The sequence below is a fragment of the Typopeltis vanoorti genome, chromosome 16 (assembly GCF_054136105.1).
Source record: "Typopeltis vanoorti isolate ZY-2024b chromosome 16, IOZ_Tvanoo_1.0, whole genome shotgun sequence".
Classification (NCBI taxonomy): domain Eukaryota; kingdom Metazoa; phylum Arthropoda; class Arachnida; order Uropygi; family Thelyphonidae; genus Typopeltis; species Typopeltis vanoorti.
In genome coordinates, this window is record NC_143564.1 from 17,953,197 (window position 1) to 17,978,358 (window position 25,162).

Sequence of the window (25,162 nt, forward strand, 5' to 3'; positions counted from 1 at the left end):
TCCAGTTAAGAAAGCAAGAAACCATTATAAGGACTTTTCTCATGATTCATGGGTGCAGATCACCAGATCCAATAGAGGGGGGGGGGCCTTCCTTTTATACAGAAGCAGACATCAATCTGAGAAAGTATTTCTGGAATCTGCCACAGCACTAAAACATTCTCCAAATCTAAACAAATTTAGCTACCACAACATTACCAAAAAACTTGAAGACCATTTTAAGACCTTCAGCAAGATCCCATTAGAACTGTAGGATCCCACTGTTTTACATGCATACTTGTGTTTGCCTTCCTGCTGGCCTAACAATTTAATAGCGAAATAAATTTAGTTGGTTATTATCCCTAGATGCATGTTTTCTCCTCTTAACACTAACATGAATATATATTTATCACTTTAATGGCATAACAAAGTGGAATTTTTTTTTTCAAGTTTATATATCTCCTCTATTTTTCAGATGTGTTTCTGAGGTAAGGAAGTTCCCATTAAAATCATACTTGTTTATTATTAGCTTTACAGCTTATAGTGATATGAATATATATATATTTTAACCTATATCTAGACAAATCACAGAGATAAGTAGTGTAGCAAGACACACAAAGATTTTCCATAGAGGCTATTTTCATTAAATTATTTTTTCCATCATTACTTACTAATATACTATAAACTAGTAACAAAAAAAAAAAGAAAAAAAATCAATAAATTGGCAATATTTGTCAAAATGACAGCTGTATGCTTTAAGAGAAAGGAGGGAGAATAAGATGCAGAAGAGCCAATAAAGCCACAAGTCAAGTTATATGCAAACAATCCTACCACCATCTTCCTCCAAAATTTTGCTATTGTGAAAATGTTGGTAACAAAGCCAATTTTGATTTTCTTTCCTGATGAAATGATTACTGACAGCATTCTAAACAACAAATTAAGATTCTTGGATAAGCTCTATATATTTAAAAAAAAAAATCAGTCATAGCAGCAATTCCATTAAAAAAGAACTGCCCAATGCTATAAGCAGAAAAAGAATAACAAAAAAAGACTGATAGAGATTATTTCCTTACCTTTCATTAAAAATACATCTAAAAAACTAAACAGGATTTGTAAATAAAACTTGAGAACTACGTTCAAAAATCAACGAGCTATTTATGTCTTTTGGAGAATATTTATGGTATCATAGAGATTATAGTCCCTTGATATACATTTTGCAACTTGGAAAAATAAAAATTTGGTTGGGATTATGGCCGAAGAAGTTAAGATTACGAGGGAAATGTATTATGTCTGTTAACTGTGTGTTTTTTTTGACTGGTTCGCTTTTTCTGTGGGATGTAAAACCAAAGTTTAAATTATAAGAAGAAATGCCACCATTGGATGAAAAGTGCTTATAATGGTTCATTGCATCCTAGATGGGATTTGAATAATGCTAGGTGGAATCAGATGATATATCCTCGTAAAATAGAGTAATCAACAGGATTGATTTAGTTTTCAGGAACTGCATGACTTAGCCAACCACACTGTTATATTTAATGTTAGTATTTTTCCATTTCATTATGTGTGTTAGATGCATCTTGTTTGACTTCATAAATTGAAACAATCAACATTACCTTATGACATTGATTACAGAGACAAGTCAGAATAGCGAATGATGTTATTCTCACATGTGCAAGGTCCACATTTATACCATTATATATATCAAATGACACACATGTTTAAGTCAATTTAATTAATTCTTCTGTATATTCAACATAGTACAAGTCTTAAACAGCTTTTGTGTAGCTATAACAACATTGTTATATAAACGTACCTCTTTTATTGAATTGCGATGTTAATATTAAATTTCAGTTACAATATTGGACATAAATCAATTTCAAACAGCCAAAAATCTAAGCCTAAAATATTGCATTCCATTTGTTAATAATGTTAAAAAAAAAATTCTATGAAATGCAATTCTGCATTAAAGTATAAACTTATGAAAAGGACAAAATATTTATTCAAAATTTTCAAAATGAAGTTTCCAGTCTGAGATGCTATAAAAAAAGACTTATAAACTACCAATATTGTTAAATCTTTTCAGTTTCTCAGGAAAATTATCTTTATACAAAACTGGATCTGCACGGAATTCAACCATTTTTAAAGGCATTACTCCATATATTTCTGCAAAACGATTAATACATTCGGATCTTTCTGCCATATGCAGAACATCAGCTGATAACATTTCAACATTAGTGCATTCAGGGCACTTAAATTTTTTACGAGGTGTTACCTTAATAGGAGCCTTTCCCGTAACATTTGCAACCAAAAAGTTCATAGCAATATCTTCACAGTTCATGTGATCATCTACCCATAATTTGATATCACCAGGCATGGAGGTGGTATACAGGTAGCTATAATACTGAAAAATAAGGAAATATGAATATATCACATACACAAATTCAGAATAAATTAATTACAGATTATGATAACAGATTAATCTAGAGGGAGTTAGGGAGTTGGCAAACTATGACATTTTGAAAAATACAAGTTGCGAAGAAAAATGGATACAACTATTCAGTCATTTCAAAGAAAAGAACATTTCATTGCCCAATGTTGTCCAAATTATAGAATACATTTTCAGCCTGCCAGACACATCTTCACCTGTTGAAAGGTTATTCTCAATAATGAATAACATATGGTTTAAAAGAGGTAGAATGGCTGAATCAACATAAAAGCTCTATTGCACTGCAAACTTAATAGTGAACTAAATTGTAGTGAATTTTTCGACGCAATTAAAAATAACAAAGAATTTTTAAAGACAGTTCGCGCTAGTGATAAATATTAATAACTTTTTAATAATAAGTCATGTTCAGTTAAGAGTAATTAAACATTATTACTATGAAATGTTGTTTTTTGTTAACCACTGTGTTATTTAGCCTTTTGAATCATAAGTACTCAGCATAGAAGGCATTACTTTCTGTTTTGAGCAAACTCTCAAAAATATCCCAGTTTGATAAAAAAATTTTATGGTAAGTCTATGAATAGCATATATATTGCTAATGACTAAGGCTTAAAAATAAGGACTGAATATAGGTAAAATAGGCGATTTTTATCTTTCTCATTTTTTAGAAAATTATATTTATTGTTAAAGTAGTCCATAAGATTACTTGGCTATTGAAGAACACATTAACAAGCAGAGATAAGTTGTTATTCCTCTTTATAAGACCTGATATGCCCACATCTAGATTAGTGTGCTTAAGTCTGGTCCCCTCGGTTTCTTGGGGATGAGAAAGCAGTGGAGAGGATTCAGAGATGAGTAACCAAGATGATGAGTGGTCTGTGAATGTTCCCTATAATAGATTGTGGATTGCAGAAGTTGGTTGATAGGAGAAAAAAAAGAGGGGTTATGATAGAAACATTTAAGTTGCTTAAAGGATTTTATAGGATTGATGCAGTTGAAAATGTTTCAGCACTTGGCTAGAGAGACCAGAACAAGGGATCATCCCTCAAAGTTGAATAAAGAGGACTAGATTTTTTTGCTTGGAGAGTTGTGAATGGATTCAAGGAAAGGTATGATACGTTGGGTCTCCCACGATGAGTCTTCGGACTCCATGGAGGTGCCTGTATAATAATAATAGTATATGGTGATGTTTGTTTTTAGAGTATGTGATGTATTAATTTTTTTGAGATATTGCAATAATAAATAGTGTAGTAATGGTGCTAAAATTGCACAAGAATCTAGCAGCAAGAAAATTGAAATCATATAATGACAATGAAGTTGAGAAAAAAGAAAGCTTGCCCCACTTTCAGGTTACTGAAAATCAATTAACCGTAAATTGCAAAATTAAAACAGATTATTTTACAGACATGGGAATTACAAAACGTCAAGAGGTGTTTAACCTATGTCAAACCTAGCATAGGGAGGACAAGAAAATTAAGCAGCAAAATGAGATACAACAAAGCATGGAATCAGGCAAGATATTGCATAATATAAATCAGGTACGTAACTCAAGGTATGTAACTGAAACTTAAGACACACACACACATTCTGATGTCACATTATGACATCAGAATGTGTCTCTGAATAAGTTTGAAGAATAAATAAGGGAGAAGTTAAAATGGGATTATTAAGCAAGAGATTCTTAAGAATTTCTCAAGGCAAATTTCAAGTTTTCTCAAGGCAAAAATCAAAAATATGATAAACACAACTGAAAAACAAAACAGAAAAGTAAGAGATGGTAGTTCTAGTAGGTTAAAATGATTTAACTAGCGATAAGTTCAGTATGAGGGAGGATATGAAATGACTGTTAGAAGCAAGAGTGACGAGTGAGAAAATAAAAACTATTAGTACATCACCTAGGTACAACAGAAATGAATAAAGAATTATGATAAACAATTTGATGCACAAACTGTGGAAGAAAGAATGGATGCAAGTCTTTTGATGAATGGAGGGAGTCTAGCGAATAGGAGAGGTCTATGCTTGAATATGTTTGGTATCAGGAGTCTGCAGAAATTAATTGGTATGGGACCTAATACAGAGTCAGAAAAACTAGATGATGGGAGGAATAAGAAAAATATGTGCATAAGAGCAACCATGTTACGTAATAATGACAGGAATGTGTATTATCATGGAAACAATTATGAAGAAATAATGATTGTGCATTTTTCTGATTTGGACTTATATAGCATGTGCAAGCATGTCTGCATAAGTAAAGCATTAGCTAAAAATAGAAATCTTCAAGTTTTCCAACTGGATCAAGAAGTGAGTAAACAAAAATGCATGTAGAAAACTTATGTCTGTATAAATGCCAGGAGTATCAGAAATAAAGAAGTAAACTGTGTTGCCTTGGTGATACGTTGGGGGATCCCAGATTGTAAGCAGTAGTTAGACAACTATCAAAGCCAGATATACTAACTGGTATCAAATATAAAGGGCACAGTACTTTTAGGAAGGATAGACAGGATAGGAGAGGAGGGAGTGCACTGATAATGAAATTTGATGATTTGAGTCCAGTTATGTAGAGAGCTATGATGCAATACTAGTAACAAGTTTCCATGTGGCAGTGGGTTTGAGGCTACCTGTGAGGTGGAGTCTAAGAAAATCAAATACTCAGTGGAGTGCTGCTACAGACCTAATGGATCTGTTACTAGTGACGATGAAATGCATTATGAATAAATATGATGGGTGCAAAACAAGCAATCATCATGGGTGACTAATTATCTGAAACCACTGACTGGATAGCAGTGAAATCTCAAGCAAAGAATGAAACCAAATTTATTGAACTGTTGTGAGAAAACTTCCTCAAGCTGCACTAACAGAAGGAATCTGAGGTCAAAGAGTGTGTGTTCTGATTATAGTATCGAGGAAGGGAGGGAGGATCAGTCAAAGATGTGACTGTTCAGCCTTTGGTTGATGACAGTGATCATGCAGTATGGAATTGGGAAGTGGCTATTATGAGACAACTTCCTCAAGCAGCACACAGAAGGTACTCTAAGTCAAAGAGTGTTGGTTCTGATTATAATGTCTAGGGGATGGGGGGGGGGTCAGTAAAAGCATGACTGTTCAGCCTCTAGTTGGTGACAGTGATCATACAGCACTGACTTCCCAAGTTTATGGATGTTTCATTCAGAAAACGTTATATGCTGAGCTACAAAAGCAGGAAATTATGACCAACTGAGGAAAATGCCAGTGCATGGGAAACATTTAAAAAATACTTAAACGATGTAATATCAGAATGTCTCTTGAGTTTGAAGAATAAATAAGGTAGAAGTGAAATGGATGCACAATCTTATTAAATAAGAGATTCTTAAGAATAAAACAATGTTAAAGTAATACCTCATGCATAGGGATGATGTCAGTTATAAAAATAAGGAATAGGCCAGAAAGTTCGCAACTCTTGTACAGAACACTAAGTCTGGGTATGAAAAGAAACTAGCACTGGAAGCTAAGGACAACAAAAGAATTCTGTTGTTATGCTGCAAGAAAGAATGAGTACAAAAGAATAACTTTTGTAATCATGCGGAATAACTGAATGCAGATGGCATGCAGGTGACAGATGCAGAAAAAAATGTTCAACTAATGAGTGCCCATTTTGTAAAATGGACACTCATTCAGTTTGTGCAACAACTAGAGCTGTTGCACAAACTGAATAAATATTTGGCAACAGTGGCTAATAGGACATCACTCCAGATGCTAAAAGAGTGTTCAGCTGAACTGGCTGCTCCTTTGACCAGGCTATAAAATTTGAGTCTCAGAATAGTGAAGATTGCACAGAAGTGGAAAGAATGTATGCAAATCCCATTGTGAAAGGTGATGCAAAAATTGATGTGTCTAACTATTGACCTGTCAATATCTGTGGACTGGTGATGAAAAATTTGGTAAGAAATCGTATACATAAATACATAAATGGCATACATAAAGGCTGTGGGTTCGAATCCTGCCATGGGCATGGATGTTTGTGTTGTCTGTGGAAATACTAGTGGCGGTAGATGGCGTTGATGTAGTTGCGGTCAGTTGGTGGATTGAGTGGTTGAGACAGAGTTGTAGAGCAGGTGCCCTCCCCTGATGAGTCTTTGGACTCCCTGGAGGTGTCAAATAATAATAATAATAATAAATGGGTTGACAAAGAATACATACTTTGCAATGAACAGCATGAGCTTACTAATGAAAGGTCATATTTGAGTCACTTGCTCACATTTTATAATAATGTTACCATTGTAAAATCATGTAGAGAGGGATTTTTATACAAAAATACCTTGTATACCGATTTTACTGGAAAATGAAATTCTATTCAACATACTTGTGATTAATCAGCAAAATTTGTTATGTTTAGTAATATAGAAATAAATTTTTGTGAATTGTTAAATAGCATAACCACAGAAATTTTGTAAACGAACAAAGAAAGTTAAATGTGAAATGATTTGTGTCAAAAGAAAGTTCCAGACAAAGATATTTCCAGATGGATTATCTTATTAACTTATGACCTAGGCTATTACAATCACGAAGGTCAAATATGTACGGGGGTTTCCCGCCTTAATGCAATGATGGAAACAGGTGGTGGGTGCAGACCCATGACATCCCCAAGGGATTAAAAACATAGCAGAACCCAAGGTCAAAAGATGAAGATAAAAGTAAGTTATGACAGGACAACGAAGAGTGGTTAAGCCGACGCAGCCATGAGAGGGTTACGGTGAGGCGAGTTATGCAGTTAGGATGTAAGTTATGGCAGTTATGGCAACAGAGGTCAGAGGTTACAGAGTCGCAATGGTGTTTTGCTAATTGTCTTCAGGCAGAAGGTCACACAGAAGGAGGAGCAGATTCGATGTGTGTGTGTGGCAGAATAAGTTCGTCTTCGTTCTGTTTTGGATCTAGGTTCAGGAAGGCTGCCCTGATTCAAGGTCGGTGTCCTGCATTCCAGCCGATAGATGTCAGAAGTGAGAGACAACTAATTTGAGTTGTTTGAAGAAGGTTATTACCGGATTTTCATGCCGCCAAGTTCCTGACGTCCGTAATAGTAAGAAGAGATCTCACAAATCCCAGAAAAAGTTCCCGTGTGCGTAGCCAAGATCGGAAAATATCAGAGGAAAGAGAATTCAAGAATCTATGAAAGTGGACTAGACTACCATTTCAAAGCAAGGTTATTTATGCTGTTTTTACTAGAGACAGAATTGTGACGGTGATTTGTCTGAAGTTTTCTTTGTAATAATAATTGAGGACTATAGGCATTAAACTAATCTTTGAGTTATCTTGTTCAGTTGTATGAGAGAAGACTTAGCATAATTTAAGGTGAAATATGTGCTTAATATTGTTGGTATTAGCTAAGTCTGCTTTTGTTTAGAATGAAAGAATTGCTCTGTGTGTGATTAAGTGTTAACTAAAGAAATATCATAGACACATTGTTTTACAAGGATTGCTCACCTAAGAGGTTTAATTATTTTTGTAATCATGAGATGAGTTGCTATTGAAGTATAGAGCCGGAGAATTAACTTGTAAATTTAGTATTAACCCTTTTGTATTTTCTTTGATTATGAATAAATTGTTTTCTTGTTTAAAAAATTTGCCTGATTCCTATTTACCAATGCACTGCTCATAAAATTCGAATCTCTGTGTCCTAGAGTTGAATAACCACGACTGTAGTATAGAAGTTTTACGTTACTAGATTTAGTATTAAGTAAGAGAGAAAGGTTCCGTGTTTTACCGAGCGTTTTTCTTTGGAAGGATATTCATCTCCTATCCAAAAATTTTGGTGGTGCAGCTAGAAATCAAATAAATTTCCAAACTTTAATTTAGAAAAACGCCAGTAGTTGTTCAGACAAAGAGATTGGCTCCAGCCAGAGGCAATTTATTAGATCTGAAGGTTTTTGCACACGTGAACAATAATATTTGCAGCCTTGCGACAAAAAGGGAAAGAGAGGATTGAAATTTATGAATTAAATCAAGCAATGTATTAAGAGCTCAGAGTTAAGATTGAGTTAAAGTAAAGTAAAATTTTGAGAATAAGTTTTGAATAAGATAAAATAAAATGTATATTTTATAATGGCACAGCAGACAACAAGATTTAATTAATCGCAGTAAAGTTACAATGCTGCAAAAATAAACCATAAATTTAACACCGTTCAGTAGACAACGAGAATGGATACACCACGATATATTTACACTTTGCTTTGGACAAGGCTTTTGAGAGGATAGAGCATGGAAGAATGTTGCATAAACTGGAGAATCTGGGACTGGATTATAAAATATTAGTGTGGATAAGAGGATGGCTGAATGACATATCAAAAATTGGTATATAGGGGATGTAAACTTACAAGATTTAAGGTGATCAGTGGTGTACAACAGAGATAAGTCTTAGGTCCATTGTTGTTAAATCTTTACATATAGCTGTGCTGATGATGCAAAAATAGGTAGGGTAACCAACAATGTGACAGATCATGAGCATGTAAAAATTGCTTTAAATTCAATGTCATATCATTTGATAGCTCAGTTTTTTCTAGCAAATGGGAATTTGCTGATCAGACTGGGGATCTTGAAGTTTTAGTAGACAGGAAGTTTGATCTTCAAGGGCTACATAGCAAAAATTGCAATTTTCTGGGAATTTTCCCAGAAATAATACCTAAAAGTAGTCTGTGTTAATGTAAGATTCTTGTATTTACAAAATCTATAGCTTTTGAAAGATTTTGCTGCCATTTTTCTAAAACATAAAAATGAATTATATCATTGGACCATCAAATTGAAACAAATGTCTTATAACCCTGATACTCAGAAAATTAAATTTTAAGTATGGTAAATTTTGTTTCATTTGATGTTGCCTTTAAAAAAACCACAAATCCCATTCCCTTGGCCACAATTTTGCATGCTTTTCAATTTGAATATTTCAGAACTGTCAATATGAACAATACAATATGTCAATACAAACTTAACCCCTGTTGATTGTTGATTCATTCAAAGTACACAATTATTGCAGCTTCTTGGGAACAAAATAATAATAATAATAAAATAAAATAATTTCTGGACTTTTCAAAGGTTGATCAGAAACTTATATTAACTTAACCTCAACATGTTCAGCTCAGTGACCTACCACAACTATGGACTTTGGCTTCATATAAAACTCACATCGAAACAGAGCGGTTAATCTTATCTATATAATCTGCTATTTCTATTTTCCAGTTAGTCTGTTTTATGGGATGAAAAACTGGTACCTCTGTATGAGACAGACAAATTCACCTTCAGCTGAAAAGTGTTTGAAGTTCTTCATATCTTAGATGGGATTTGAGTTCAGATCTTTCTAGGGCATTGTTGTTATTGACTAAATTTAGCACTGGGCAGAATTCACAAAAATCTTAATGGAATGAAAATAGCACAAAGAATATTTAATTTCTCCAATAATTCATCTCAATCACAAAGATATCAGGGAGTACAATATAAAATTGTAATCACACACACACAGCAACACAAAATAAAGTTTGAATCGTAGTAGAGACGAGTCTAGAGTCCTAACTAGGTGGGGAGCACCATCTGGGTGCCATACAAAAGAATAGTTTGCAACACGGAATCCATTAGAATTAACATTCCCCTAATTTGAGAAGTTAAATACACATGCCTGCCTTTACTTAACTTAGGTTGGTTTTGAAAAGGGCAGCTGCAGATTCTAAAAAATCTCTTTCACTTTTAAACTTGCTGCGATGGAGCATGGTGGTTTTTTCTATTCGATTCTGTATGATCTACTAGACCTCACCACAACTGCAGTCATGAATATAGATGTATTTTTTATGTTCTTATATATGGATGGTGGCTGATCTTCCAGTCTGTCCATGATAGGCCAAATTGTAGAAACAAGAAACTCTATACTTACCAGAAACAGAGAGGAAGATATTATTCCATAGAGCTTCCATAGCTCAGTCAAAGCCCTTTGGTCAGACCTGGATTTGATGCCTGTCCATAAAGTGAGGAACCTTTATCTGGTCTCTTTCAATGAAAGGTGAGTTAGCCAGTCTCATACAGAGGTTGAGTTTCACCCAGAAACTCAATTTATTCAATCTCTGTATGAAACTGGCCCAAGACCCTCCAGACCCAGAGGTGGTGACCACCTCTGGGTCTGGCTCCCATTGATGAGACCTCAATAAAGGTCGATACTGGTCTGGGTGGCCCTTCCCTTAATGCATAGCATTATACATGTCTGCAAGGAGATGTGCTTTGCATTATGGGAGGTACTAAGACAAGGAGTGACGAGAGCTTGGTCCACCTTTACCAGGAGTTGCCTCAGTCCACTTCAGGTGCAAACTTTGTTTGCTTACACTTGGATAAAGGATTAAACTAAATTTATTATAAAAAGAATGAATGGCAAAGGAGAAGAGACCTGTGATATGAGGAGGAAAAAACATTTCTAAGTGCTAAGATCACATTCGAGAAGCACTCTGTCAAAGCTAACCAACATATCAGAATTATTAACAAGTAAATTTTCAATGGAAGCTTTACAACATGTGGAATTTGTAATGTAAGAAGAGCTGAATCAGCTAACTATTTGGAAAATCTATAAGAAGCATGATGAATCCATAGCATTTATGATAAGTCAAAGTGGATTATCAAATTTGTGGTAAACCATATATTCAGGAGGGTGACCACTATGCTTCATTCCAATATGTTCAGAAGTGAGACTTTTTTTTAGTATCTGCAGCTGCCCTTAAAAATAAATTTATAAATAAATAAATATGGATGTGTTAACTTTCTCAAAATATGGGAAAACATTAATCTCATGATACAACCATGGCACTCACAGAGAGCACCATACCTAGTTAGGACTAGACATGTGTACTAAATTTCACTTTATTTTGTGTTGCTTGTGTGTGGGTGGGAAGGGAGTGTTGCAATTTTAGTTATTAAACATTAACTAAAATTGCACCATTTTAGTTAATGTTGCAATTTTAGTTAAACACTGGTTTAATTCTTTCTGATGTTTTCTCTCAATTAAGTAAATATGAGTCTTATATATGTCACAGAAGCACTTACAGAGAACAGCCACAATTACAACTAAAACTTATGATTTCAGTGTTAAGAGTGAGAAGAAAACAGCAATACCAGCTGTCGACCAAACTTTTAACTTGCCTTGATTTGAAGGGAAAGTGTAAACACAATACTGGGATATAACTGGTTAGGGTGTTCACTGAAAATATGTAGTTATTTTATATAAGTCAAGTGAATAATAAGACCCAGCATTATTTCAAAGCTCAATGTAGAAAATATGAAAGTTTTGTAAGGTAAGTTGACCAGAGAGCTTATGGGAATATATTCCCCAGCATTCACTGGGGAATGTATTTCAGTCACCCCTATTAGATCAATCTGGTACTTATCCAATTCCTCAGCCAGCTCCATTTCTTTGCCATTCAGGATTATTATGTTGATTGTACTGAACTTGAACTCTGGTGAAGTTGAGTTGGGGTGTGTTTCAGAATTTGTTCCAGTAGGTGACTTTTTGTTGTTCGCCCTAGTTCCCTGGCAAAAACAATGGAGGAGGCCTCGTTTAACTGGGCGACATCCCAGCTGGCATGAAATTTTGTCATGTTGTACCATCATTTTATTTGTGGTTTAAGCCAATAAGAAAACAACTTGGTTGGCTAAATCCCAAATTGCCAGTCCATCCTTGTTCATTCAGTATCAAGGTAGATACCTAACAGGGTGGGGCACCACGAGAAGGCGAGGATTGGACATTAGGTCAGAAGCTCTGGTCATTTCTCTGCATTCCTTTAAAGGAATGCAAAGAAACGACCAGGAACGAATTTATATTATAACTATATAGAAACGAAAAGAAACAAATTTATATTATATTCCAAATATAGGTTAAAAAGCATTTCCAAAAGTATACAGCCTTGATGCACACCTCTTTTTTGTCGAATTGCCTGCTATAGTTGTCATTATTTTCTATTAACATTTAATCGGGCATGCTACTTTACTATCTATTCCATACTGGTTCAGTAATCTTCCCAATGCCTCATGCCATACTGAATCGAAGGCCTTCTGCATATCAATAAAATTGTGACAAAGTATTTTGTAATGTTCAATATATTTTTCTCCAAAGAGATAAAGGAAAACCTCGCTTAGCATGAATTCGATATGTGCTATAATCAGTTGGCGAGATTGAGTGAAATGATACTACTTCCCACTTTAAGAGAGTGATTAATCAGTTAACGTGATTTTTTTTAATTACGCAAAATTTTTTGTTGCCAATCTGCAGTGAGCGGAAAAGCTCGAAATCATTAAGAGACATGAAAGTGGTGCTAGTAACATAATGATTGTGTGATACCTGTAATACAGCGAGTCTACAGTTTGGACTATATTAAAAAAGAGCAAAGAAAAAAAAAACAAGAAAAAATTGCTACCACTTCTTTAAGCATGCAGATCACCAGAAATAGAAGCCATTTAATTATCGAGATGGAGTGTCTTCTATCACTCTGGATTGAGAATTATAGCCAAAAAAAATACCTTAGTACAGACCTTAGTACAGGGAATATTCAGGCAAAAGCTCTCAATATTTTTACCTCAGTGAAAGAGACCAAATTTCAAGAGGAATGTGAAAGCTTTACTGCGAGTTTGGGATGGTTTGACCGTTTTAAAAATCAAACTGGCCTGCATAGCATAAGAATAACTGGGGAATCTGCTACTGCTGATAAAGATTCTGCAGCCAAGTTTCCTGAAGAACTGCAAAACATAATTCAGGAGGGTGATTATGACAATCTGCAAATATTCAACATCAATGAAATTAGTCTCTTTTGGAAGTGTATGCCAACAAAAACTTTCCTAGCTAAAACCAAAGCATTTCAACCAGGATACAAAGTATCTAAAGATCGGCTTATGCTTTTGTTAGGAGGCAACTTTAAACTCAAGCCTATGTTAGTTTATCATGTGCGAAATCCAAGATCTAACATTATTCAAGAAATCAGCACAATTGGAAAAGAACCTGGATTTAATGAACTGGATAATGTGATATATGTGAAAAACTAGCTCAATTCCCATTCAGAACAGTTAATCGAGAATGATCACTTTCAACTAGAAGAACAGTGTGCATATGCAGAAGAACAAGATAAGGAGTGCAAACAAGAAGAGAATGTTATGACTAAGAAGTTAAATGCAAAAGAACTTGGGCTAGTTTTTAATCACATTGAGTATACTAAGGAAATTTTGTTTGATGCTGATCCTGATATGAAATGATGCTTCAAAGTCCACTGAAATCTTGATAAAGCGATTGCCAGCTATCGCAAATTGCATGTCAAGATGAAAAACTCAAGCACTATTCAAACATCTTCACTTAATTTTTTTGTAAAAAAAGTAGCTCAATCAAATGTTTAGACATTAAATAAAAATTTAGCGACTGATTTTTATTAGCTTTGATTTTATTCTCTAATATAGCTTATACTGTTATTTTTTTTCCAAATTTACACCAAGTGAGGGATGAATTACAATTATTCCTATTCCTAAAAGCATTCACTTAGTGCGCATTAATTGATGGATTAATTAATCACGTGAAGCAAGGTTTTCCTGTATATTGTAAATAAGTGATCTATTGTATCCTCATTTTTATGGAATCCTGCTTGGTTCTCTGAAAGTACAGTTTCCATTTTCCTCTCAATCCTAGAGACTAAGATTTTTAGGAAAATTTTGCTTGGATTACTGATTAAACTGATAGTGTTATCACTGCTACATTTTGTTCTATTCCCTTTTTTTAGGAATAGGAATCAGAAAGGTGTATCAATCTTTTGGCCATGTAGTTCTGAAGTTATTTAATTTATGCCTGGCGATTTTCCCTCATGACATATCACAATGTTTGTTTCTGCAATAAACTAAACAAATATAGAACGAATGGTTGTAGTGTATAATAATTTCAATAGTTCTTACATTTAATCATTGTTTACTGTGACTAGAATCTTTTTTGCAACCCCCAAAGGGATCTCAACCCACAGTTTAAGAAGTGCTGACTTAGAGAAACACAGAGAAAAATGAAACATTTATAAAAGCTTTACAGCTACACTGCAAAATTCAGAAAATCAAATTCCAGATAAATGCAGTCCAGTTATCATAGTATCCACCACTAAAATACAATAACTGAATATTAGAATTATAGAGAATATCTTTATTAAGCATCCCAGACCAGAAAGGTTAAGAATCTATGTGGATTGATGCAGTTAATAATGTATTAGAAACCAAAAATGACAATATTTGGTATTCTAATACATTCCAAATGACCAGATATGATAATACTAGAGAAAAATAATATTAATTTGTAAGAAAACTATTGACAGGAGCTAGTAATAATTAAGTTTAAATATCCTCATAGTATCCTATACTATATATACACCCTTTGAGGATATACACTGCTTGGAGAGAAGTCAAAGGACATCCCCATGAGCAAGGTATATCATGCCATGTAACAAGTCGTGTTTGTAGCCAGTATAAAGTGGAGGAATATGGTGCTCCCATATTACCCCAATTTATACTGGCTACAATCAATCAAAATGGCTACAATACAATCAAAGAAATAATCAAAATGAAAAAAGAAACATATCATAAATGGTTAAGCAGTAAAAGATTAGAAGATGAAATAGAATATAAAAGAATAAGAGCCATAGCTAAAAGAAGTCAGAAAAAGACAGAGAATCATGAAAAAATTTGTTTCTAATTTAGAATATGATTTATATAAAATAAGACCCAATGTATATAAGATTTTGAAACATGTAAGTACAGATACTAAAGAAAGCATAAAATTAAACACTGAATTGAAATTAGTAGAAAACACAATTTTGTATAGAAAATTATATATTCTATACAGAATTGTGGACAATTCTGTATGGAATATATAATTGTGTATAATTGTGGATAAATATTTAAAAAAAGATACCAGGCAAACATTTAATGTAAATAAAAAGGAGTAACGGAAGAAGAATTAGAAATCATCATCAAATTCCTGCCATGTACCCTCAAGGGGTGTACAGGATATGACAGTACTACATGAAAAAATTACATCATTACTAACTTCCTATCTACAATTTTCCTCCAAATCAGTCTGTTACTTGTCAAGACTCCAACAATATCAGATCTTATATTTCTATCGTCTAAGACAATTTGTACCATATCAATCCACCTATATCTTGGTCTTCCTCTGGGTCGTTTTCCTGCCAACCTGGCAGAGAACACTTGTTTTGCTAATCTTTCCTCTCCCATTCTATTTAAGTGACCATACCATCTGAGATTAGCTCTGCTAACGCATTCCTGGATGCTGACAATGTCAAGTTCTTTCCTAATATCCTCATTTTTAATATGATATTGCCATTGATGCCATCTGTTCACGACTCTAATCTTTCTCAGGACTCTCATATCTGCGGTCTCTAGTCTTTGGTCAAGTGTTTTACTTCTGACCCAGCTCTCAGATCCATAAGTTAAAATTGGTTTGAACACAGTCTTGTATACAGCTAATTTAGTGTTCTGACTAATTTCTCTCTTATTCCATATGAATTTATTCAATTGACTTCCCACGATACCAGCTTTGCTGATTCTGTTGTCTATTTCTATATTTAGTTTACCATCTTCAGTAAAAATTGTGCCTAAGTAGCTGAAATGTTTTACTTGTTCCACAGGTTCTCCATTCACAACACAGTTGACATTTTCAATGATTCTGCCTATTTTCATTGTCTTTGTCTTTTTATTGCTGACCTTCATACCATATCTATTACAACAGCTATTCAATTTAGTCAGAGAATCTTGCAGACTTGTAGCGGATTTATTTAGGAGTATAACGTCATCCGCATAAAGCAAAGAGCTGACATTAACATCTCCAATTTTGATATCAGGTTTAATACCACATTCCTTCATAATGTGATCCATATAGATAATGAATAACAGAGGGGATAATGTACATCCTTGTCTCACACAAGATTTAACATTAAACCATCTTCCTGTACTTCCTTCAATTCTAACTGCTGACTCACAACTGAAATAAACACTAAGTATAGCTTGATATAATGCCCCATTGACACCATATAACTGCAGCGTATTGAATAGCTTCTCTCTTGGTACCTTGTCATATGCCTTTTCCAAATCGACAAAACTTAAATACAGATCTTTGTTATATTCCCATGCTTTCTCGACTATTTGTCGTAAAGTGAAGATCTGATCCTGACAGCCTCTATTTGGCCTGAATCCAGCTTGTTCTTAACCAAGCTTTTCTTCCACAATTCTTCTCAACCGTTTCTCAAGTATACTTGCATAGATCTTGCCAGGAACACTCAGTAGGGAAATACCTCTGTAATTCTCACATTCAGTTTTATTTCCCTTTTTATATATGGGTACTATGAGAGCTCTACTCCAATCATCGGGAATTTGTCCCTCTGTCCAGGCTTTCTGAACTATGCAGTGCAGCCACTGTAAGACTCTTATACCACCGTACTTCAGCATTTCTGGTCGAATATCATCTACTCCTGCTGCCTTTCCACATTTCAAGCCTTTGATGGCTTTTTCTACTTCAAGTATGGATATGTATTCCTGACTGCATGCCTGGTCAGTGTTTTTTATCACTGTGCTGTCATCACTGCTTGTTTCATTTATTTCATTTAGCAGTTTTTCAAATTAATTACTCCATACTTGAAGGATATCTTTTTCTCCTGTTTTCATTTCACCTTTATCATCTCTAATTCCTTTTACAGCACTCTTTCCTCCATTCCTAAGGTTCTTCAACAACCTCCAGAATATTTTGCCACCTTCTTGATATTTATTTTCTATATTCTTGCCAAAGTCCTCCCATGACTTTTGTTTAGCTAGTTTTACACACTGTTTAGCTTTCTTACATTTGTCTCTGTATTCTGTAAGAGTAAAAGCTGACTTATTTGCCAGGAACTTTTGATATGCTTTCTTCTTTTCCTTCACTGCCTCTTTAACTTCCTGTGTCCACCAGGGAGTTCTGATTTTTTTATCCTTGCACACAACCTCACCACATGCCTCTCTGGCAGAATCAATCAATGTTTCCTTCAGAGTTTGCCACTGAATCTCCAAGGTTTGATTCCTGTTCTCAAACTCTTTCATTTTCTTTTCAATAATATTTCTGAATTTTAGTCTACAGTTCACATCTGAGAGCTGCTCAACTTTTATTCGCTTTAAAACTTTCTTACTTGTTATTCTTTTCAATATGAAATTCAATTTTATCCTGCTCAAGACTAAATAGTGATCACTTCCAATTTCAAATCCTCTGTACACTCTGGTGTCCTGCACCAGGGAGAAAACATCACTATCAACAATAACATAGTCAATGAGACTTTTCTTATTCCTAGCCTCTTCTCTCCATGTGAATTTGTGCACATTTTTATGTTGGAACATGGTGTTAGTAATAACCAGTCCATGTCCTGAGCAGAAATCCAACAGATATTTGCCATTATTATTAGCTTTGCTCTTTTCTCCAAATTTTCCCAAAATATTTTTGTATGTCTCACAATCATTTCCTACTCTACTATTTAGATCCCCAACAAGGACCAACTTTTCCTTTTTCATTGAGTCAGTTGCTTTTTCTAAAGCCTCAAAAAATTTCTCCACTTCTACCTTAGTAGAACCTTCTGTGGGACCATAGGCACAAATAAGTCTCATTGTCCAGTTCCCCATTCTCATATTTGCCCACATTACTCTACTTGAGACTGACTGCCATTCAAGAAGATTAGCCTCGTATTTTGTGTTGAATACTATGGCTACTCCTTCTTTTCCTTGATTGTCATTGCCTGAATATAACATTTTGTATTTATTGCTCAGAAAGATCTCACCAGTTTTGGTCTTTTTTGTTTCAGTCACCCCTATTATGTCGATCTGGTACTTATCTAATTCCTCAGCTAGCTCCATTTCTTTGCCATTCAGGCTTCTTACGTTGATAGTACCGATCTTTAACTCTGGTGATGTTGAGTTGGGGTTTGTTTTCAGATTTGTTCCAGTAGCTGAAAGGGAGAAAACATCACTATCAACAATAACATAGTCAATGAGACTTTTCTTATTCCTAGCCTCTTCTCTCCATGTGAATTTGTGCACATTTTTATGTTGGAACATGGTGTTAGTAATAACCAGTCCATGTCCTGAGCAGAAATCCAACAGATATTTGCCATTATTATTAGCTTTGCTCTTTTCTCCAAATTTTCCCAAAATATTTTTGTATGTCTCACAATCATTTCCTACTCTACTATTTAGATCCCCAACAAGGACCAACTTTTCCTTTTTCATTGAGTCAGTTGCTTTTTCTAAAGCCTCAAAAAATTTCTCCACTTCTACCTTAGTAGAACCTTCTGTGGGACCATAGGCACAAATAAGTCTCATTGTCCAGTTCCCCATTCTCATATTTGCCCACATTACTCTACTTGAGACTGACTGCCATTCAAGAAGATTAGCCTCGTATTTTGTGTTGAATACTATGGCTACTCCTTCTTTTCCTTGATTGTCATTGCCTGAATATAACATTTTGTATTTATTGCTCAGAAAGATCTCACCAGTTTTGGTCTTTTTTGTTTCAGTCACCCCTATTATGTCGATCTGGTACTTATCTAATTCCTCAGCTAGCTCCATTTCTTTGCCATTCAGGCTTCTTACGTTGATAGTACCGATCTTTAACTCTGGTGATGTTGAGTTGGGGTTTGTTTTCAGATTTGTTCCAGTAGCTGAATTTTCGCTGTTCGCCCTGGTTCCCTGGCGAAAACAACGGGGGCCTTGTTTAACCGGGCGACGCCCCAGCCGGCATGAAATTTTGTCATGTTGTACCATCATTTTTTATTTTGGTTTAACCAATAAGAATACAATTTGGTCGGCTAAATCCCAAATTGCCAGCCCATCCTCGTTCGTTCAGTATCAAAGTAGATACCCAACAGGGTGCACCACGAGAAGTTGAGGATTGGACATTAGGTCACAAGCCCTGGTCAGTTCGCCGCATTCCTTTAAAGGCTATGTGGAGGTCTCCTCTCAGTTATACAGCTTTGACCCTTAAGCACCCCGAATTAGAAATCAGCCTGAAAGAAATAAGAAATGGAAAATCATCTGGAGAAGATAAATTATGTTCAGAATTATATAAATATGCAGGAACAAGATTCAAAGAAAGACTCCTATTATTTTTAAATAAAATCTATTCAACAAGTAACCCACCAACAGAATGGAATAAAGTAATAGTGATCCCTATCATTTAAAAAGGTAACAGAGATGATCCTAAAAAGTATAGAGGTATAAGTATTCTAAATTTCTGTTACAAAATATATAGCAGAATTTTAAATAACTGATAAAGTATTCTGAAAGCTTTATTTTAGAAGTACAGAATGGATTTAAAAAAGGACGATCATGTATAGATCCAGCCTTTTGCCTAAAATTAATAATAGAGAAAGAAGAGAATACAATTTAGAAACACATATCACATTTATTGACCTTGAAAATGTATTGAATAAAGTTAAAAGAAGTATTTTATTTAGCATATTAAAAGAAAGATAAAACATATTCAACACAAAATACGAGGCTAATCTTCTTGAATGGCAGTCAGTCTCAAGTAGAGTAATGTGGGCAAATATGAGAATGGGGAACTGGACAATGAGACTTATTTGTGCCTATGGTCCCACAGAAGGTTCTACTAAGGTAGAAGTGGAGGAATTTTTGAGGCTTTAGAAAAAGCAACTGACACAATGAAAAAGGAAAAGTTGGTCCTTGTTGGGGATCTAAATAGTAGAGCAGGAAATGATTGTGAGACATACAGAAATATTTTGGGAAAATTTGGAGAAAAGAGCAAAGCTAATAATAATGGCAAATATCTGTTGGATTTCTGCTCAGGACATGGACTGGTTATTACTAACACCATGTTCCAACATAAAAATGTGCACAAATTCACATGGAGAGAAGAGGCTAGGAATAAGAAAAGTCTCATTGACTATGTTATTGTTGATAGTGATGTTTTCTCCCTGGTGCAGGACACCAGAGTGTACAGAGGATTTGACATTGGAAGTGATCACTATTTAGTCTTGAGCAGGATAAAAATTGAATTTCATATTGAAAAGAATAACATGTAAGAAAGTTTTAAAGCGAATAAAAGTTGAGCAGCTCTCAGATGTGAACTGTAGACTAAAATACAGAAATATTATTGAAAAGAAAATGAAAGAGTTTGAGAACAGGAATCAAACCTTGGAGATTCAGTGGCAAACTCTGAAGGAAACATTGATTGATTCTGCCAGAGAGGCATGTGGTGAGGTTGTGTGCAAGGATAAAAAAATCAGAACTCCCTGGTGGATACAGGAAGTTAAAGAGGCAGTGAAGGAAAAGAAAAAAGCATATCAAAAGTTCCTGACAAATAAGTCAGCTTTTACTTTTACAGAATACAGAGACAAATGTAAGAAAGCTAAACAGTGTGTAAAACTAGCTAAACAAAAGTCATGGGAGGACTTTGGCAAGAATATAGAAAATAAATATCAAGAAGGTGGCAAAATATTCTGGAGGTTGTTGAAGAAGCTTAGGAATGGAGGAAAGAGTGCTGTAAAAGGAATTAGAGATGATAAAGGTGAAATGAAAACAGGAGAAAAACATATCCTTCAAGTATGGAGTAATTAATTTGAAAAACTGCTAAATGAAATAAATGAAACAAGCAGTGATGACAGCTCAGTGATAAAAAACACTGACCAGGCATGCAGTCAGGAATACATATCCATACTTGAAGTAGAAAAAGCCATCAAAGGCTTGAAATGTGGAAAGGCAGCAGGAGTAGATGATATTCGACCAGAAATGCTGAAGTACGGTGGTATAAGAGTCTTACAGTGGCTGCACTGCATAGTTCAGAAAGCCTGGACAGAGGGACGAATTCCCAATGATTGGAGTAGAGCTCTCATAGTACCCATATATAAAAAGGGATATAAAACTGAATGTGAGAATTACAGAGGTATTTCCCTACTGAGTGTTCCTGGCAAGATCTATGCAAGTATACTTGAGAAACGGTTGAGAAGAATTGTGGAAGAAAAGCTTGGTGAAGAACAAGCTGGATTCAGGCCAAATAGAGGCTGTCAGGATCAGATCTTCACTTTACGACAAATAGTCGAGAAAGCATGGGAATATAACAAAGATCTTTATTTAAGTTTTGTCGATTTGGAAAAGGCATATGACAAGGTGCCAAGAGAGAAGCTATTCATTACGCTGCATGTCAATGGGGCATTATATCAAACAATACTTAGTCTTTATTTGAGTTGTAAGTCAGCAGTTAGAATTGAAGGAAGTACAGGAAGATGGTTTAATATTAAATCTGGTGTGAGACAAGGATGTACATTATCCCCTCTGTTATTCATTATCTATATGGATCACATTATGAATGAAAGTGGTATTAAGTATGATATCAAAATTGGAGATGTTAATGTCAGCTCTTTGCTTTATGCGGATGATGTTATACTTCTAAATAAATCCGCCACAAGTCTGCAAGATTCTCTGACTAAATTGAATAGCTGTTGTAATAGATATGGTATGAAGGTCAGCAATAAAAAGACAAAGACAATGAAAATAGGCAGAATCATTGAAAATGTCAACTGTGTTGTGAATGGAGAACCTGTGGAACAAGTAAAACATTTCAGCTACTTAGGCACAATTTTTACTGAAGATGGTAAACTAAATATAGAAATAGACAACAGAATCAGCAAAGCTGGTATCGTGGGAAGTCAATTGAATAAATTCATATGGAATAAGCAAGAAATTAGTCGGAACACTAAATTAGCTGTATACAAGACTGTGTTCAAACCAGTTTTAACTTATGGATCTGAGAGCTGGGTCAGAAGTAAAACACTTGACCAAAGACTAGAGACCGCAGATATGAGAGTCCTGAGAAAGATTAGAGGCGTGAACAGTTGGCATCAATGGCAATATCATATTAAAAATGAGGATATTAGGAAAGAACATGACATTGTCAGCATCCAGGAATGCGTTAGCAGAGCTAATCTCAGATGGTATGGTCACTTAAATAGAATGGGCGAAGAAAGATTAGCAAAACAAGTGTTCTCTGCCAGGTTGGCAGGAAAACGACCCAGAGGAAGACCAAGATATAGGTGGATTGATACGGTACAAAGTGCCTTAGACGATAGAAATATAAGATCTGATAATGTTGGAGTTTTGACAAGTAACAGACTGATTTGGAGGAAAATTGTAGATAGGAAGTTAGTAATGATGTAATTTTTTCATGTAGTACTGTCATATCCTGTACACCCCTTGAGGGTACATGGCAGGAATTTGATGATGATGATGATGAAAGAAAGACAAATACCAAATATTCTAAAAGCTATCATAAGTATATATGAAAATAATTGAATACAAATAAGATTAAATTATGAATTATCATATCTGGGAGAGAAATATTAAGGAGTCCAACAGGGATGTCCCCTTTCAGCAACTTTTTTTAATATTTATTTAAATGAAAATGAAATAATAATAAAATGGAATAAAAATTTTTATCAAATAATAATTACAAATTCTGGAGATAACTTACAGAAAGATATTTTAAATTTAAATGAAATAGCCAAAGTTAACGGAATGATAATATCAACAGAAAAATCAAAATCAATAGCCTTTAAAGGACAAGATCTGATAAGAACTAAAATAGTAATAGATAACAAGATTTTAGAGCTGGTGAATTCATTTAACTACCTAAGATGTATGATTACATATGAAAGTGAAAATTGCAAAACATTTAAAAATAACAGGTGTAATTAACTCTATACTGAAACCTAACCTAGTTCAAAAACCAATCAGACTAAAAGTATACAATACATTAGCCATACCAGTCCTATTGTATGGAAGTGAAATCTGGACAATAAAACAAAAAGACAAACAAAGATTAATAACAGATGAAATGAAGTTTATGAGACAAACTGTAAGGTATACCCTATTCGATCACAATAGAAATGAAGAAATTATGAAACAATTAAACCAGGAATCAGTAAGAGAAAAAAATTTAAAAATATAAACATAAATGGATTGAACACGTTGAAAGAATAAAAACAAAAAGATTACTAAAACAAGCCTTAAATTACAAACCATTAAGAAAAAGAAAAGGAGGATGTTATCTAAAGAGATTCAATAATTATTCTAAGGTCAGAACAGGTCACTCTAGGCCTAAATTTTTGAAAACATGACGATAATGATGATGCTCCCAAGTCAGTGCAACTGTGTCTGGATGCAATTGTTGCAAGAATAGATGGAGTTTGAAAGAGGCATTGTGATAGGATGTCATGTTGCAGGCCAATCTATTCAGCAAATTGTTGACAAATTGAGCCATCCCAAGTCAGCAATCAGTGATACCATACTGAGATGGAAGTGCAGGGAGTCAACTGCAAGTACTACCTGCAGTAGATGCCCCAAAAAACTTAACGAACGTGACCATAGGTGCTACGAAGGATAACATGTAAAAACCAGTAATCATCAGCCGACATTGAATAAGAAGTTCTAGGCATTGATGAACATGAATCTGCACAAAAACATTCAAAACCAAGGCTCACAACATGGGTTTCCATGGTAGGACTGCAATATGCAAGCCACACCTTACTTGAACCAATATGCAGCATCGTCTTCAGTGACGCAAAGAGCTTGTATAGTGGGATGTGGAAGCTTGGAAACCCATGTTATGGAGTGACGAATCACACTATACCCTCTACTGAGCAGATGAATGGGTGTGGAGGATGAAAGATGTCCAGTGAAAGTCTCTTACATATCTCCAACTGTGAAATTCAGTGGTGGTGCAATGGTATGGTTCTGTTTTTCCTGGTTTGGCCTCTGACCTCTTGTGTCACAAACACTCAACATTCTGGACAATGCAATGCTTCTTACTTTGTGGCTTTTCTAAGGAAATGACCATGGTCTCTTTCAGCAAGACAATGAATCGTATCATAAAGGTGCTGCTGGAACAGCATGGTTTGTGGACATCAGGTTTTACTGAACATTTGTGGGATGAACTGGAGTGTTGGGTGAGGTCAAGTGATGTCCATCCCACAGCAGCTCAGGACTTCATTACATGCCTACAAGAAGAATGGTCCAAAATTCCCATTGATTGCTATCTTACACTTGTGGAAAGTCCCCCCCCCCCATAGGATTGTTGTAATCATTGCAGCGAAAGGGGGTCCTACATGTTATTAATGTGAGTGCCATGACTGTTTATTCCTCAGACTGTGGTGTCCGTTGACTTCTTTCCAAGCAGTATATCTGGAAATGAAAATGATGATACTTTGGGAAAGGGGAATGGGAAAAAACTTCCAAATTTCCAAAATTAAGTGATAATTAACAGAGACCAAAAGGCTTCAAATTAATAGAAATTATTAAATGAAAGGAAATAATATTAAAAGAAAATGTTTGCATATGAAACTAGAAATGTTCTAGAAATGTGACTGAAAGATTTTGCATAGACAAAATTTTTAACATGATTTAAAAACAAATTCTGCCCTGATGCTCATATAGTTGCCTCTTCAGTGTTTCTTATTGAGGATTTTAGTGGATTGACAACTATTCCAAATGGCTGTTTCTTATCAGACACCTGGCAGAAACTTAAAAATATTTCAGCTGCTCATACTTGAAACTTCTGTTTTTTGTATTTGAACACCAATGTAGTAAAATAGGTTGTATAGTTCGCCCACAGATTCGAGACCCTTCGACACTTCTGCACATGTCAACAGGAGGAGAATCCATTCCAATAATAGGGTAATCGGT

At 34.8% G+C, this 25,162-nt stretch overlaps 1 protein-coding gene across 1 annotated transcript in view; it reads right to left on the reverse strand.

Moving 5' to 3' along the window:
• Positions 1 to 1,689: 1,689 nt before the first annotated feature.
• The window catches only part of sotv (exostosin glycosyltransferase sotv), a 159,711-nt gene continuing 136,238 nt past the window's right edge, over positions 1,690 to 25,162 (reverse strand). Inside the window, exon 12 of the mRNA XM_090405934.1 lies at positions 1,690 to 2,377. Coding sequence (XP_090262060.1) covers positions 2,027 to 2,377 — 351 coding nt within the window. The 3' untranslated portion in view covers positions 1,690 to 2,026. The remainder of the gene's footprint in view (positions 2,378 to 25,162) is intronic.